A 17,118-nucleotide genomic window follows, 5' to 3' on the forward strand; every position below is an offset into this window, starting at 1 on the left:
AGAGCAGTAAAAATAAATGTTTTGTCATACCCGTGGTATACAGGCTGTCAGCCAATCAGCATTCAGGCCTCGAACCACCAGTTTATCCATAATGTGTTGAAAATAGTTCTAGTTGAATGTACAATAGTTCTAGAATGTCTCTTCTAGGTCATCCAACACATGTATTATGAATTCTACTTCTAAATGAATTCAACAAAACCCACCAGAAAGAAAGTTTTACTTGCCAAATTTGTAAGACCCAATTAAGGAGCATGATTTAAAATGCCAGCCAGAAAGTCTTAAGAAACAGAAATCATTTGGGCTATCATTATTGAGGAGCTCTACAGTCTACAGGATAATTGCTCTCTCCAGTGCTTTTAACGGATGCTAATATGGATGCTAATCAATCTGACACATAAGAAACCTCTATACAACGCATCAGGGAAAGACATGCAGATAGTGTGTTACCTGCTAAAGCCATACGCGCGCACACACACACACACACACACACACACACACACACACACACACACACACACACACACACACACACACACACACACACACACACACAGGCCTATTAGTGCAGCTGACACCGCAGTACACTGCACTCTCCAGGACTGTCTATGTACAGTAGCTAACCTCCCCAAGTCAGCGTCACCCTCTGCCTCCTTTCACAGAGTGACTACAGTTACACCCCCCCCCCCCCCCCCCGTTCTGCTAGGCTCTGTTAAGACGTGTACAGCTTATTTTCTCCAGCAAGCTCTCGCAGCAAAAGAGCAAGCACAAGACGTCTTCTAAGCCTCGGCGCCTTCCCGCCCAAGTCAACAAAGCTGTTGTTTTGTTGTTGCTCAGTCTGAGAGAGAGAGAGAGAGAGAAGGGTTGTTTTGTTTCTCTGTTAGTGGGTGGCATATCAGGCTAACTGGGAGGTTAGAGAGCATTAGGGGGCGAGGGTAGTGACCACTCTTCTAGCCTCACGGAGGAGAGCAGTGGAAGAGACACACACACACACACACACACACACGGCTTGTCTGTGTACAGTGCATAATGCACTACCATCAACAGTGTGTTCAGATTAACATGCAGACACCCAAAAGAGACCATACTGCATAGCTGGTCCCGCTCGTTACCATGCTCTAGTATTGTTACCTCACAGGTGCTTGCACTGACAAAGAGTAATGCATTTGGTTTGGAGTGTTTTGACTTTGTGCTATGCTGTGAAAAAGGGAATAGTTTTTCTGGTGGCAGTGAATAGCTACTCCAGTGTTAACCACCATTAATGTTAAGCTAGCTGTGGTTGTTGAAACGTTGTTCTGTGGTTGTTGAAGCGTTGTGCTAACAGTTTGCGCTAACCGTATGACTTTGCAGTGGTGGTGAGTGAGCCCTGCTATGCTACAACGTCAATGGGTGATTCTGTGTGTCTGTGTGGACTTATGTGTGTGTGTGACAGGGTTCTGCCTCTGGGGTACCGGGAACCCCTGTGGTACTCCTCAGCTCTCTGAACACGGACGCAGTGTGTGAGCGCGTCAAACAGATCGCCGGCATGGACTCTAACATGCTGGGCCAGTATACCGCCACTATCAAGAAGGTCAGGCCTGCTACACACACCGTCACACACACCATCACACACACATATATATTGCTCCTGTTTATACAACACCTTAGTCAATAAAGTTTATACAAAAGATTCTAAATTGTATCCATTTGCACACAAGGTTTATTTTGGTCTATCAATATCTTTATCAACTTTATATGGCTCAACAAAACAGCTAATGTCTCTGTCTGCATTGAGCAGCTTCTAGTCCATTTATAAATTATCTATAGACAGGATGTCATGAAAGCTTCTAGACCACAGTCAGTCAGCCAGCCCAGCTAACAACGCTTCTTGTGTCTTTATGTGAAAAGTCCTCCTTGTTTGGTGAGGTACAGAACCGGAAGTATATAAATATATGTAATATAAGCTCGCCTTTTGAAAACAGGACTCCTGTTGAAAATGCATACATTTCTTTAACCTCTCTTAGAAGGGTTTCTTGCCATCTGAAAGAGTTCCATATGCCTCTACTTTTCTTTATTGAACATATGGCCCTACTTCAATCAACGTATTCCTACTTTACTCAACTTATGCCTATTTATACCCTAATTTATACAGTATAGGGCTGTTTCCAGGACACGGATTAAGTCTAGCAGCATAGTCCTGGACTTAAAAGATATCTTGATTGAGAATCTCCATTGAAATTGCTTTCTACTCCAATATGTGTCTTTATCTGTGTCCAAACCGGCCCTATGTGCCTGTATTTGGTTAGTAGTGAACTTGTCTCTGCCTCTCTCTGTGTTAGGCCAATGTGAATGGCCGGGTGCTGTCTCAGTGCAACCTGGAAGAGCTGAAGAATGAAATGAACATGAACTTTGGGGACTGGCAGCTCTTCAGAGGCATGGTAAGACAAAACCTCCACCTCCGCTCTTAAATACGTTACATCCTTATTTTATTGATTTAATGTGTACTTTAATATCAGCATCCTGATTTTTATTCACCGGAGTTGTGTTTTTGTGTGTTGTTTTTTTGTCTTCTTAAAATCGGGGCGTCTTGAGCCTTCTCTGGAGACATTGGAGGATGTTATAATCCGTACTAAGAGAAAGTCTGCCGTCTGCTTTGCTCGCTCAAGGGGCTGGAATCAGGAACACATGTAAATGGAGTTGATCAGATGACCGTTTGAGCCTCCTTCTACTAACTGACGTTGTGTTGCCAGAACAAGGCCGTCCAGCCTGAGATCTGGAGGAAGGTTATTGTCAGTGGGAGCTACAGTCAGCCAGTCTCCTGGGGTCGGATTCTGAAAACCAGCTGCGCGGCTTTACGAAAACTAGCATGCTCTCCTCCTCGAAGCACATCCCATGCCATCTGACGTGGACGCCAGACCACTTATCCCTACAGGCCCTGTAGAGTTCAACCGAACTTCTAGCATCACCATCCGTGGTGCCTTCTGTATTGAACTAAAATACTAGTACTGACTTCGTGTTTGTAGCCTAATAAGATGATTGTGATGTATTGGCTTCATACAGTATCTGATGGTTATCTGGTATATTATAGATGCAGTGTTGTGTTGAGTCTATTTCTGTTTGTTATATGTTGGGTTTCATAGATGGTGGTGATACTCTATAGTGGTGATACTGTATATTGGCTCTGTAGAGTTAGTAGTTGTATGTTGGGTTTCATAGATAGTGGTGATACTGTATATTGGCTCTGTAGAGTTAGTGGTTGTATGTTGGGTTTCATAGATAGTGGTGATACTGTATATTGGCTCTGTAGAGTTAGCGGTTGTATGTTGGGTTTCATAGATAGTGGTGATACTGTATATTGGCTCTGTAGAGTTAGTGGTTGTATGTTGGGTTTCATAGATAGTGGTGATACTGTATATTGGCTCTGTAGAGTTAGTGGTTGTATGTTGGGTTTCATAGATAGTGGGGTTTCATAGATAGTGATGATATTGTATATTGGCTCTGTAGCTCGTGGTTATTTCCTATGTTGATTCTCTACCTTGTATTGTGGTGACAGGTTTACTCTAGAACTGGTAGTATATTTACCTGTCTAAGTCATCTCTCTTCTTCCCTCTGTCTCCCAGGTGATGGAGCAGCGTAATGTGGAGGGCCAGCGTCATAGGGAGGGCCAGGCCCTGCAGGATGAGTCCCGTGCGGCCAGCGAGCAGGGCAGCAGCGTGGTCAACATGGAGACGGCCAGGCAGCAGGGCCAGGGAGCTCCCCATGAGGTGGGCGGCTACATCCTGAACCTCAGCTTCGAGGAGCTCAGTACCCTGGGCCTGAGCCTGGAGGAACCCACCCAGACACGCAGAGAGACTACACAGCACTGGCCCATGGTGAGGAGTTCAGCACACACACACACACTCAGCGGTGGGGAGTTGAACTTACACACATACATACACTCATACACACACACACATGTTCGTATGCACACACAGTACATACAGACTCTGGCACTATTTTCTGCTCATAACACAGATAAACACATTCACAGACACTTACAAAGCCATCCAAACACCCTTAAAGCACACATCTAAGCAGTCACACATCTAAGCAGTCACACATCTAAGCAGTCACACATCTACATTTACTCAAGCAGTCATTGGTTGAGGAAGTTGAGGTGGCGGGAGACACACACCACCACCAAAAGGCGGGGTGTTAGAAAAGCTATTATTTTTGCTCTCTCTGCTCTCAAATAAAGAATTGTAAGTTCAACGGCAGCACCATAACCACAAACTTCATGAGTTTGTGCTTTTTCTCACCCTTTCGCCCATACCAGTAACGTCCATGACACGCTCGTTCCCCCCTCAACCATAACAAAACACTTTATACCCCCTGTTCCCCTTTTCTTCTCCCCTCCCCCAGGCGGCCACCCACCATACCCCGAATATGTCCAGCCTCAACTCCCAGGAGTCATCCAACGACATCTGCAAACTTACGGACAAGCAGCAGGCAGAGTACCGCGATGCCTACCGTGAGTACATCGCCCAGATGACCCAGCTGGACGTGGCCGGAGGCAGGGGAGAGAAGTCTGTCCAGCCCCACCTGGGCCAGTTCCTCCAATACCGAGATGCCAGAAACCCAGAAGAGAATGCCAAAGACGGGTCCGAGAAGGATGGCCGTAAGCCCTCTTTCCCTACCAAGAGAGGTGCTAAAGCCACAGACGTTGTTGACACTGATGTGCCCCTGGACCCCATCAGCGAAGAGGATGAGAAGCTTGACGCCTCCAAAACAGGCCGTTCCAAGGTAAAGGGACCAGGGCCTCGCTACCACAAGGTGCCCAGCAACGAGGAGGAGGAGTCCGGGCCGGAGGAATCAGAAAACACCCCTCTGCTCAACGAAGGGGATGCCCAAGCTCCCAGCAACATCGCCCTGAACAAGAACTCGTCCGACTCGGGTGTGAGGTCTGGCGAGAGCTCCTCAGACCACTCCCTGGAGGAAGTGTTAGTGGAAGCAGAAGAGGAAGGGGTTAATAAACTGGAATTGGAGGGTCTGGTCAAGAAGAGGGGCCTGCTGCCCAGCAGTCTGAGCGGCCTTCAGGATTCCACTATCACCCGCATGTCCATCTGCTCTGAGGCCCCCTCCGAGGGCAGCCTAATGGCCTCCAGTCCCGATGAAACCTGGTTCCGCTCCAGCTCCTCCGTGAGCAACCTCAACAGCACCCCCAGCACCACCACGCTCAACAACAACAGAAACAGCAGCAACAACGCTGCCACCACCAACACTAGCCAAGACAACCAAGACACAGAGAGCTCCACCCCAGTCCTCATCACCCCAGGCTCCAGCACCAGCTCTACCTCCACCACGAGGCCCGTCCACAACCAGAACCTGTGTGGGATCATCCATAAGAGGGCGCTGGGCACCGGCGAGGCCCTCAAAGGCTGCACAGGGGCCCCTGACGCTATTGTCTTGGAGGACGAGAGAGAGAGTGTCCTGTGAGAGGGGCCCGGGCCTTTTTGGAGGAGGTACCATAGATGTTTGATGATGTGATGTGCTACAAAAAATAAATGCCTTTCACCAATCCTGTGTTACATTGATATGGATGGCAATCAAAACAGGCCTATTAATCTGTGACTTCGTTTAAAAAATATTTGAGAGAAGAAGTTGATATGCGGATCAGTAAACATCAATTTACATGAAAAGAATCACCTTTTTTTCCAACCATAGAAATATTAAATCATTTGGGTTGAAGAAATTCAATGTCCTGAATAGATTTTGTGAAATCATTTGAAAGTTAATGATGATGACATCAGACTAAAATGGAATATACGTCAAATTGAAATGGCCCTCTAATTCAATTAAGTGTGCTGTCATGTTCACTTTAGCTGTTACTAAATAATGGTAGTGAATTGTTAAATAATGGTAGTGAATTGTTGGATAATTGTAGTGAATTATGGAGTTGTGTGCATGAATGTTGTGTTGGTGACATTACAGTACAGTGGTGTGTGTTGGTGCAATGTGTTCTGTACTTTGTGATTGGTTACTGAAATCTGAGTTGGCTTTATGTGCTTGAAAACAAAAAAGTTTTCCTAATTTTTAGTTATCAAGTACCTATTAAAATATGTCATTTTCAGAGTTAATTTATGTAGCGTGGCTGTGGATTGGCGTTCCGACACCTTTTTTCCATGTGACTGAAAGGTCTATTTGCCCAAGAATATACTGATATTTTGTGCTATAATTAAAAAAAATAAAAAATCATCTTTAGTGTGAACAGTGATGTGGTAAACCTGAGTTTCCCCATGCGCTACGGATGTCCATCCGAGGTTCTGAACCTTTTTCAGAGTGCAATGTGAAGCTATGTATTTGTGAAATAAAACATGTTGTCTGAAGCTTTTTGCCTGAAACATATTTTACTTCCTGCATAAAGTATAACAGTTTAAAAGTTGCTTCCGTCCCTTGAACTAAACTTTTCCAATGAGCTCAAAAGTTGACTCCTTTGTTCAAAATGTGCCATTATTTAATGAATATCCCATGCTCCCATACACACTGAACAAATATATAAATGCAACATATAAAGTGTTGGTCCGATGTTTCATGAGCTCAAATAAAAGATCCCAGAAATGTACAATACTTACAAAAAGCTTATTTCTCAAATGTTGTGCACAAATTTGTTGACATCCCTGATAGTGAGCATTTCTCCTTTGCCAAGATAATCCATCCACCTGACAACTGTGGCATATCAAGAAGATTATTAAAAAACATGAGCATTACACAGGTGCACCTTGTGTTGGGGACAATAAAAGGCCACTAAAATGTGTAGTTTTGTCACACAACACAATGCCACAGATGTACGTCCAACCAGCCTCACAAGCGCAGGTCACATGTATGGCGTTGTGTGGGCGAGTGGTTGCTGATGTCAATGTTGTGAACAGAATGCCCAATGGTGGCGGTGGGGTTATGGTATGGGCCAACATAAGCTACGGACAACGAACACATTTGCATTTTATCGATGGCAATTTCAATGCACAGAGATACCGTGATGAGATACTGAGGTTCGTTGTCATACCATTCATCCGCCGCCATCACTTCATGTTTCAGCAGGATAATGCACGACCCCATGATGCAAGAATCAGTAGACAATTCCTGGAAGCTGAAAATGTCCCAGGTCTTCCATGGCCTGCAAACAGACATGCCACCCATTGACCATGTTTAGGATGCTCTGGATTGACGTGCACGACGGCGTGTTAAGAGTTCCTGACAATATCCAGCAACTTTGAAGAGCCAACATTCCACAGATCACAATCAGACTGATCAATGTGAAGGCGATGTGTCGCGCTGCATGAGGAAAAGGGTCACACCAGATAGTGACTGGTTTTCTGATCCACGGCCCTACCATTTTTTTTTTTAAGGCATCTGTTACCAGATGCATTTCTGCATTCCCAGTCATGTGAAATCCATAGATTAGGCCCTAGTGAATTTATTTCAATTGACCTATTTCTTTATATATATTTTTTTTAATTGTTCCATGTTAAGTCTATATTTTTGTTTAGTATCTAATGGGTTAAGACGCAATTGCATTAGCTGGTGTCAGCGCGGTACTTTTTTCACCAGTAGGTGGCGGACTGCCCATAAAAACCCTCATTAGCCTTGGTCACTAAACGTGGGCATGAACTTTCACTTGTGGGGAAAAGATGATTTGAAGGCCATGTTAGTTATGTCACAATATACATATGCAATGTAATTATATTTTAACCTATTATATGCCCTTTGTATGTTGGGCACACATATAGGCTCAATTACGAGTGTACTGTTAATTAAGGAACTTTAATTTGCCAATGAGACTTGTGGGGAAATTGAGCCTGAGCTTTTCTACCTGTACAAATGGAACAATGTTTCAAATGCAATAGTTTAGGCTTGCATGGTAAACGGTTAATCCAATCCATTTGGAGGGAAATTGTGGTTTTAGGTGCGCATGGTCCAGTGTCCAGGTAGTTCAGTGTACAGTTGTACAGACAAACTAATGTGTCGTTGCCTAATATTTTCACATCGTAAAATCTTACGGAGATCTATGAAATGGCTCTGCGTTTCTTTTCTACAAAATAGTCTATTCAACACTGGCACGCCATTTAAAATGACATTGTTTGGTCAAGTGTTTAGAGGTTAGCAGTTTCCCGAGGAGCAGATTAATGCAGAATTATTCTCAAGTGAGATAATCGCGTTAATGGCCCAATGTCCTATACACCCTGGGAATATGCCCCTGCAGTGCGTGTTTTGAGGTAGAATTAGGTCTCATTTCCTGAACACTGTCAAGATGAGAAAGGTCAACTAGAGTCCTGCTGTGTGTGAACTGTAAAAGACTCACGTAGTCAATAAGAATTGTATAGTTTGTCCATTGCGGCCCAAAGAAATGACTCAAGAATTTCTCATCATTCGAATCATTCAGTTGACAACTGTTATAAAATATTAACATTACCACTGAATGGGCCGGTTAACGCGCTGGAATTGAAACTCGTGACAACCTGGCATTGCAGAACCATTTTCAGTTAGACATAAAAGTGTCAGTCTTTACCTTTTGCAAACTCAAGCATATCTCGCGGTCTGTCATCTAGGCTACAAGTTTCCATACAGCAGGAAAACATGTTCAAATAATGCATTTGGTTTATTTTTTGTATAAAAAAGGTACAATTTACATTATTACTTTTATAAAAAGTTTCAGCATAATTAAGTACAGCATTACACTTTTGCAGAAATGTGCAATTCCTTTAACTATACAAGATAAACCTCCGAGCGAGTTCACAAGGTTTCACTTGTTCATTTCATTTTTTACAATGTCCAGTCCTTGATGTGCCAAGAAGAGTAACAATTCTGACAAGACAGACTACATTTTATACAGTAACTAACCAATGCGTCTTCTATTCACGAGCCAACTCCGCAAAAAAAAAAAGACTTCAAGGGGGATAAAGGGAAATCCTTGTGACAATAATCTCTCATTTGTTTTTCTCCCAGTTTCGGGAATATAGCGCGCCTTCCATTTCAAGAAAGGACAAAAAAAAGTCTTAAATTAAATAATATGAGTGTCCGAACTGAAAACACATCACATAGATTGTCCTTTAAGCAAAGTCTTTTGATTCAATTAAAGAAATTCCAGAACCTGAGGACAAAAATAGAGGGGAAAAAGCCCGGTTCCGAGGTCCTGTGTGTGTTGTGTCTTAACCAAACAAACGCCTGCAAAAGATTCAGAAAGAGGCATGTTTAGAAAATGCAAACAGGGCAGAGATCCGGACAGACTGGCGCCAGGGAGGAAGCCGCAGTATTAAGATTTAACCAAACACTCAAATACTGAGCAAACCCTGGGCTCCAGATGTAGCCTACACACACACACAGTACAGACAGACACTAGAGCAGCATACGGCACTTTCGCACACAACTTCAGCCTACAATCTGGGAGAGAATCAGATCGTAATTGCAGTTCAACTGGCGCCTAGCCTCCGATTGCACCAATTATGTGCAGACATCTAGTAGTAATCTGAACCATTTATTTTATATTACAGATGCTCTGCATTGTAGATAGACAGCGTCGCTGCAGCTGTGCTATTACGACGTTATAACAAATAATTGCCTATACTGTTTTAAAAAATATATGCAATGCCATTTCGTTTATATATTGAACCATTAACAATGAGCGTGATTATACTGTCAGCAATACACACTGGCGTTCATTTTCTTTCTATTCTGCCACAACTGCCTGTAGTAGGCTAATAGACAAGCAAATCCCAGACATAATATTGCAGACAGGTGATAGAAGCGTACTTACTGCTTTAACGATGAAGAGTCCTGCTGTCATCCGTTATCAGGTCTGATGGGAACTCCGGAGACTGAAAAACAAACCTTCATTAGCACTGCCGCAGTCAAATAGGCCTACGTGGAATTATTAATGAGCGTACACATTAAAAGTCCTACCCTCTCAATCTTGATAATGGAAAACATGCCTTTTGTAACCAAATGGTGTAATTTCACAATAGACCATAATTACGCATAGAAAACGCACTCAAATAGGTTCATACCATTAGCAAAATCGACCCAACCAAATGTAGCCTACGTCTTTGTTAATATTCTTTGGATATTTCAGACAATAGTAGGTCGGCCCATCCTTACCTGTAATGACAAGATGCTGATATCTGTATTGAGAGTTGTTAGGGGAGTCCTGGGTGTAGCTTGCCCTGGTCGCGGGTGATGGAGGCTCGTTATTGCGACATTGGAGTCAAGTGCGATCTGCAGGTCCAGAATATAGTCGATGACATGCTGCAGGATTTCCATCTTGCTTACGTTCTTGTTCTGAGGGATGCTAGGCACCAGCTCCTTCAGCTTGGAGTAGCAGTCGTTCATGTTGTAAAGCAGGCTTAAAGGATCATCCACGGGAGTCTTGCTCCGAGAGATTCCCAGACTGTGTTCGGACAGATTCGCGCTGTTTTTCCGGAAAGACCTTACTGGGCTTATCGCTTTCATATTGACACTTCGTGTGAGACGTTCAGTTCGTTCGTTGAGATATTTGTTTTAGTATTCTTTCTATTCCTTCACAGACGGTCGGTGAGCAAACGGACTGGTTTAACAAGCTGTCATTGTGGTTTATATAGCCAGCAGGCTGGGTTTGCTACGCAGGGGTTTTATTGGTGCCGATTGGATGGATTAGCTACGTCAATCACTCCCCTCGTGCCCAACCATTGCTTCAGCATGCTTCACAGTCAGGTCCCTCCTTTTTTCCGTCTTCTCAGCCAGTGAAAACGCATGTTGATGGTGGCACTGTGAGAGCGCTCTTCAGCTCCGGTGGGCAATTTGGAAAATTGAGCCCTTACCTGTTTCTGATCAAGAAAATTAATGATTTGTAATTTGGAACCAGGAGCTTGTCAAGCTGGAGCGTGCATTTCTCTGATGGTTTTAATGTTGCTTTAAAGCCTTTCTCAATGAATTAATTTAAGAATATTAAATACGAAATCTTAGAATGATTTGTATCCATGCGTAAATTGCGCAATTACGCACCACGATGTATTAAGGTGAAGGGGCTGATAAGTGTCACAATATCTTGCTTTATAGTCAAGATTGGGAGAGGTCTCGCTCTCACACATTCCTTCACTGTCAACATAACACTACATCCTGGTGATTCATTTCACCATTATCTCTTGTTTGAAATTATGGGTAGCCTACACACACATTGTATTTCTAAAGATTCGGATAAACTAGGAATTGTGATTGTAGGAATTGCCTATTAAAATTACATTCCAGGGCACGGCATCAGATGTTGAATGAATACATTTGGACTGATATAATTTATCTCTACATCGGCTATGTATAAATTGGTGATAAGAGAAATGTGAACTTTGAATGGGTCATTAAACCGGCTGGCTAAACCGGACTTCGGACCTGACCTATATGGTATGCTTGCGCACGAATTGGATCAGTGGGGAAATATGGATTCTGAATCTGCAGAATAGGGAATATTTGAAATAATATAGTTGTATGATTATGCACATTATTGTGAGAAATCTGTGACTACTGGTCAAAGAGAGTGACTGTCACAATGTGTATGGGGCCACTTGGATGACATCTGGATTGACACTGTGTTTAAAGGTCCTCAACACAATTTAGAAAACATTGCGTCAGGAAGGCCATTATACGACCTCAAAGATTGACAATAATGTAATTCATTGTTAAACAGATCCTTTGGTTGCGAACATGTTAAGGCTATAATAGCATTCCTGTGTATAAATTAAACGCTGCATTATCCAACTGGTGCCGTGCAATGAGCTCGAAAGCGCGCGGAGTGATGCGGCACAAACGAATTGCCCCGGGGCTGTTGTGGGCTGCAGCGGGTGTTCGTTTTGCTTTGTGGATTAAATTGGGTTGCTCACAAAAGTCAATGAATTTTTAACAAACGCATTAGGGGTCATAGTGACAACGTCTTCAATGGATGAGAATGTGTGTCTTCTCCTTGAGCACAGCTGCAACAAAATATTATTTAGATAAAAAAAAAAATTGTGGATATATTTCATAACAATGATAATATGGATACTATTCCAAAAATGACGGTGAAAATAGATTTGAGAGAAATGCGCTGCAAAACACCAAAAGCCCTAAATAGTATTGCAGAACAAATACAGTATTTTAACAAAAAAATGCAATCCTGGCAAGCACAGTGCAATTGATTAGGTTTGGTGTATGTAGTCTGTCCTCTGTTAAAACTGAGCTCTCATGTGCAATAACAAATCTTATGCAAACAAATGCATATCACCATCTACCCACCCACCAACTATTCTGCAACATGCTTGACATTTCTCTATGTGAAATACATTTCTCGAAGAGAAATAGCCTACACTTGCATAAAAAGAGGCTATTTAATGTTTGGAAGGCAGCAATTTACACACATTATACAGTTTTGATTTTGCAGCCAAGAGACAACTTCGCCTTCTTAACAAGCCTTTATTCATTTCTACTGTGATGCGATGTGGAATTCTTGCAGTCGTGTCCACATCTGGTGTAGGCCTAATCCGATTTTTTCATTTTCTCTCTTCTTTTTGTTCTCCCAGCTGTGTACATTTCGCATGACACCCTGACTGATCCCTGACAGGTGATGAATTGGCACCAAGCGAGCGGCAGTACTGAATTGCGCCGCGAGCTCATACTCTCGCAGACTCTCTGGCGCCAGCCCCGTGACGTCACCCATTCACAGCAGCCCTCGGGCCAGTCCTCACGGCGCCACTCAGGCGGCTGCTATGGCGACGGGGGCTGTCAATCAGCGCGAGGTCTCAGCTGATCAATGGAACCGAACTGTGAGAGATCGGAGTTTGATTCGTCACCTCGGTGCTGCGGGGCCCGCACACCTGCATCATTAACATTTCTTAACTTACATTTGAGTTGGAAAAGTCTCCCTTCTTCAGTTTGTGAAAATAATTTGACAAGAAAAGGACTGGCTGCCAGCATAACAAAGTAAGGAGTTTGGACACATCTGTCCCATTAAACAATAGAGGCCAAGTTTTAGTTTTCAAAGCATTCTGAAGTAGATATGCAAAATAAAAATAATATAAAACAATTAAAATATCAATTAAAATATTCAATATATTTTACTTCCTCAACATGACAATTGCCAACCTCTCAGGGAAACTGAACTAGAACTTGTTTCTTCATTAAACATATTTTTTATAAAAGCTTCAACCACTCTAAATACATTTTTAAAATGCAGTACTGCTAACTACACAGAACAAAACTATAAACGCAACATGTAAAGGGAAGCTTAAAGGGAAGCTTATTTCTCTCAGATTTTGGGCACAAATTAGTTTACATCCCTGTTATTGAGAATTTCTCCTTTGACAAAATAATCCATACACCTGACAGGTGTGGCATAATCATTACACAGGTGCACCTTGTGCTGGGGGCAAAAAGATGCCACTCTAAAATGTGCAGTTTTGTCACACGATACAATACCACAGATGTGTCAAGTTTTGAGGGAGCGTGCAATTGGCATGCAGACTGTAGGAATGTCCACCAGAGCTGTTGCCAGATAATTGAATGTTCATTGCTCTACCATAAGCCGCCTACAACGTAATTTTAGAGAATTTGGCAGTATGTCCAACCGGCCTCACAACTGCAGACCACATGTATGGCGTTGTGTGGGTGAGCGGTTTGCTGATGTCAACGTTGTGAACAGAGTGCCCCATGATGGCGGTGGGGTTATAGTATGTGTAGGCATAAGTTATGGACAACGAACACAATTACATTTTATCGAGATCCCATTGTCGTGCCATTCATACGCTGTCATCACCTCATGTTTCAGCATGATAATGCACAGCCCCCATGTCGCAAGGATCTGTAGACAATTCTTGGAAGCTGAAAATGTCCGTTCTTCCATGGTCTGCATACTCACCAGACATGTCACCCATTAAGCTTTAAAAAAATAGATATATTTAACTTTTTTAACTCGGCAAGTCAGTTAAGAACAAATTCTTATTTACAATGACGGCCTACCAAAAGGCAAAAGGCCTCCTGTGGGGATGGGGACTGGGATTAAAAATGAATAGAAATTAAATAAAAATTTAGGACAAAACACACATCACGACAAGCACGTTTGGGATGTTCTGGATCGACGTGTACAACAGTGTGTTCCAGTTCCCGCCAATATCCAGCAACTTGTGGGACAACATTCCACAGGCCACAATTAACAGCTTGATCAACTCTATGAGGAGATGTGTCGCGCTGCATAAGGCAAATGGTGGTCACACCAGATACTGACTGTTTTTTTTTACCCACACCCCAACCTTTTTTAAGGTATCCGTGACCAACAGATGCATATCTGTATTCCAAGCAGAGGAGGCTGGTGGGAGGACCTATAGAAGGATGGGCTCATTGTAATGTCAGGAATGCGATAAACGGAACAGATTCAAATACATCAAACATATGGAAACCATGTTTGATTCTGTTCCATCAATTCCATTCCAGCCATTACAATGAGCCTGTCCTCCTGTAGCTCCTCCTACCAGCCTCCTATGATTCCCAGTCATGTGAAATCCATAGATTAGGGCCTACTTTATTTATTTCAATGTACTGATTACCTTATATGAACTGTAACTCAGTAAAATCTTAAAATTTTAAAACTCATTAAAATTGTTGCATGTTGCGTTTATATTTTTGTTCAGTAGACTATAGTTGACGTGCGCCCCACAGGCCAGCGTCAGAAATTGTCTGCAGCTCCACATAACTGATTGTCAGCCTTTTGCAACAGAGTAGGCACTTTTTGACTATCCCTAAAAGTGTTATTTTAGACCATGAACATTGTGAAGACATACTGTAGAGTCCAATAGTTGTTTTCGATTCCGTTCAGTCTAGCTACTATAGATCAAATAAGATTTATCATTATCACAATAATTTAATTTTGCGTCAAAGAAGTTTAGTTGTAAAATAAAATGGTTCGAATAAACGGCCAGCCTTTTTAAAATAGCAAAACAATAATGTCAAGCCTTTTTATGCAGTTCTAATAATTACATAGGAATAGATTGCTTATTATATATAGCCTGTTTAAAAAAAAACGTGCAGACAAAGCTTACTGTAAAACGCGTTTCAGAAAACAAGTGAGATAAATCTTAACATTAGCCTATAAAGTTGCACTTATATCTCGTTTTTATCTAACACACCACCTTTAAAAAATATATATATATATTTCATTCGGTCTATTATCCTCATCATCCGATTATGATAGGGGCTGAGGTAAAATTATTTCTCAGGTTCGGTTTGAGCGAGTTCTGCGTTCCTTTCGCTTACTGAAGAAGGGCATCCAAGCGGCACCGGTTCGCAGCGAAGTTTACATATATGTCCAATTTGTATTCGCGATGTAAGCATAGTGCTCTGTTGTTGATTGAGCAGGATTGAGAGGTTACCGCTAGGCCGTCGCGTGCAGTAGTGTACACATAAAACATTTGCGCACGACTCTTGTAGCAACATCGACCGCAGGGGCGGGGCTTTAGTGTTTTCCTATTGTTCGATTTGAAAGAATAGGTTGTCACCCGAAGTCACTTTGTTCCATTAGGCTATAACAATTTGATGCATCAGAAATTCCGATATCTGGGCTGCTAATGGCTATAATAGCAAGATCACGCTTTCACTCTGGACATAATAAACCACTGAAAAGCTGAGGAAATATATAAATAAGTTATTCAACTGACAATATGAATGTGCTTTTTACAAAGTTCAATATATTTCCTATGCAAAACTAAGAATAATTTACAGTTATGAAACAATGACAATTGGACTATAGACATAGAACTCAAGTATGTGGGCTGTAAATTACTGAGAACCAACCAACACCAGAAGCTCCAATCAGACAGACAGTCTCCAGTTTGGAACATAGCGCTGGCCCTCCACAATCCCTGCCACCCCTCACTAGCCATCCTAGCTGGGCTTGTCTCTGTCTGACCACCCAATTGGGGCTCCATTGATATGTGAGAGGCTACAGCAGGCATCAGGCAGCCCAAGGCAGGCAAGCAGGATGCTCAAGGGGAGATGTGGCCAGATTGGAGAGGAGACAAAGGGCCAGTATCTCCCTGAGACGCAGCCAGAAGGCTCAGGCTGGAGAGGCCCACTCCAAACCTCCTCCTAGTGTCCCCTTTACCCCCATCCTCAACCCCCTCGCATGGCACACAGCTGGCACTTCTGGGGGATGAAGACCAGAGGAGGCTGGTGGGAGGAGCTACAGGAGGAAAGGGCTCCTTGTAATGGCTGGAATGGAATTAATGGAACGGAGTAAAATATGTGGTTTCTATATGTTTGATGCGTTTGATACCATTTCATTTATTCCATTCCAGCCATAACAATGAGCTCCTATAGATCCTCCCACCAGCCTCCTCTGATGAAGAGGAGGGGGAGGGAGGAGATGGAGGGGAAGGTCTGCTGCTGTCCTTTTTTCATTCCTCTGTCCATCCTTTGAGCGAAAGCTTAATCTGTAGCCAAGGCAACAGTCTGATCCATGGTGATAATGGTGGTATTGAAGTTACAGGCGTGCCTTGTTGTTCTAAACCTATAGGAATGGATTTCCCAAATGCATCAGTTTGTCAGGGGGTTTGGTTTTATTTGTGATTTAAATCATTTTGTGTTTGTGTTGCGCGCCATGCTAGTCTATGTAAAGTTTCAGACACAACGCTGACATGTGATGTCGGTGTCATTTCAATCCCACGTCCCATGATCTTCTAACCGATGGGGAATTGAGAGTTGTGCCTGAGCCCTGAAACTGGCTTGTGATACCGCCTCTGCCTGCAACTTCTTGGATTCTGCGGGAACTGTCTTGCCTGAGTTTTAACGGCACGCTCCAGACCCAGTGTCCGCTTGCCTAACCCCTATCCCATGCCTTCACCAGGGCTCACTTCCTCCTAGGTATCACCCACAGCTATGTTGTTCTTACTCAATCTTGCACTGTTTATACAGTGCAGAGGGAAGAGAGAGTTAATGTAGGAAACACACTCCTCTCCATGTGACTGGCTTGACCGACTACCAAGGAATAGAGAACAAGTCCAACACACACACACACACACACACACACACACACACACACACACACACACACACACACACACACACACACACACACACACACACACACACACACACACACACACACACACACACACA

General features: G+C 43.1%; 2 protein-coding genes across 6 annotated transcripts in view; one reads left to right on the forward strand and one right to left on the reverse strand.

The window, feature by feature from the left end:
- LOC129811461 (kinase D-interacting substrate of 220 kDa B-like) overlaps positions 1–6,397 on the forward strand; it is a 108,508-nt gene extending 102,111 nt beyond the window's left edge. For 3 of the 5 annotated variants that reach the window (XM_055862787.1, XM_055862788.1, XM_055862786.1), the window contains exons 28-31: positions 1,430–1,567; positions 2,316–2,414; positions 3,597–3,848; positions 4,378–6,397. In XM_055862787.1, coding sequence (XP_055718762.1) covers positions 1,430–1,567; positions 2,316–2,414; positions 3,597–3,848; positions 4,378–5,451 — 1,563 coding nt within the window. In that variant the 3' untranslated portion in view covers positions 5,452–6,397. The remainder of the gene's footprint in view (positions 1–1,429; positions 1,568–2,315; positions 2,415–3,596; positions 3,849–4,377) is intronic. The other 2 variants (XM_055862789.1, XM_055862790.1) reach the window with 1 other exon arrangement.
- Positions 6,398–8,592: 2,195 nt separating this feature from the next.
- Positions 8,593–10,569, reverse strand: LOC129811462 (DNA-binding protein inhibitor ID-2-like). The gene is made up of 3 exons (XM_055862791.1): positions 10,108–10,569; positions 9,767–9,827; positions 8,593–9,177 (listed from the first exon to the last, which is right to left on the reverse strand). Exons 1-2 carry the CDS (start codon positions 10,456–10,458, stop codon positions 9,771–9,773), a joined length of 408 nt encoding a protein of 135 aa, XP_055718766.1. The 5' UTR covers positions 10,459–10,569; the 3' UTR covers positions 8,593–9,177; positions 9,767–9,770.
- Positions 10,570–17,118: the final 6,549 nt, after the last annotated feature.

Source organism: Salvelinus fontinalis, chromosome 15, assembly GCF_029448725.1.
Source record: "Salvelinus fontinalis isolate EN_2023a chromosome 15, ASM2944872v1, whole genome shotgun sequence".
NCBI classification, from domain to species: domain Eukaryota; kingdom Metazoa; phylum Chordata; class Actinopteri; order Salmoniformes; family Salmonidae; genus Salvelinus; species Salvelinus fontinalis.

Excerpts from the sequence above, each read along its gene's own strand:
- LOC129811462 (XM_055862791.1), bottom strand. The coding sequence starts at position 10,458 with ATGAAAGCGATAAGCCCAGTAAGGTCTTTCCGGAAAAACAGCGCGAAT. Across the intron at positions 9,828-10,107 it reads TCAGCATCTTGTCATTACAG|TCTCCGGAGTTCCCATCAGA; the intron begins GTAAGGATGGGC and ends TTTGTTTTTCAG.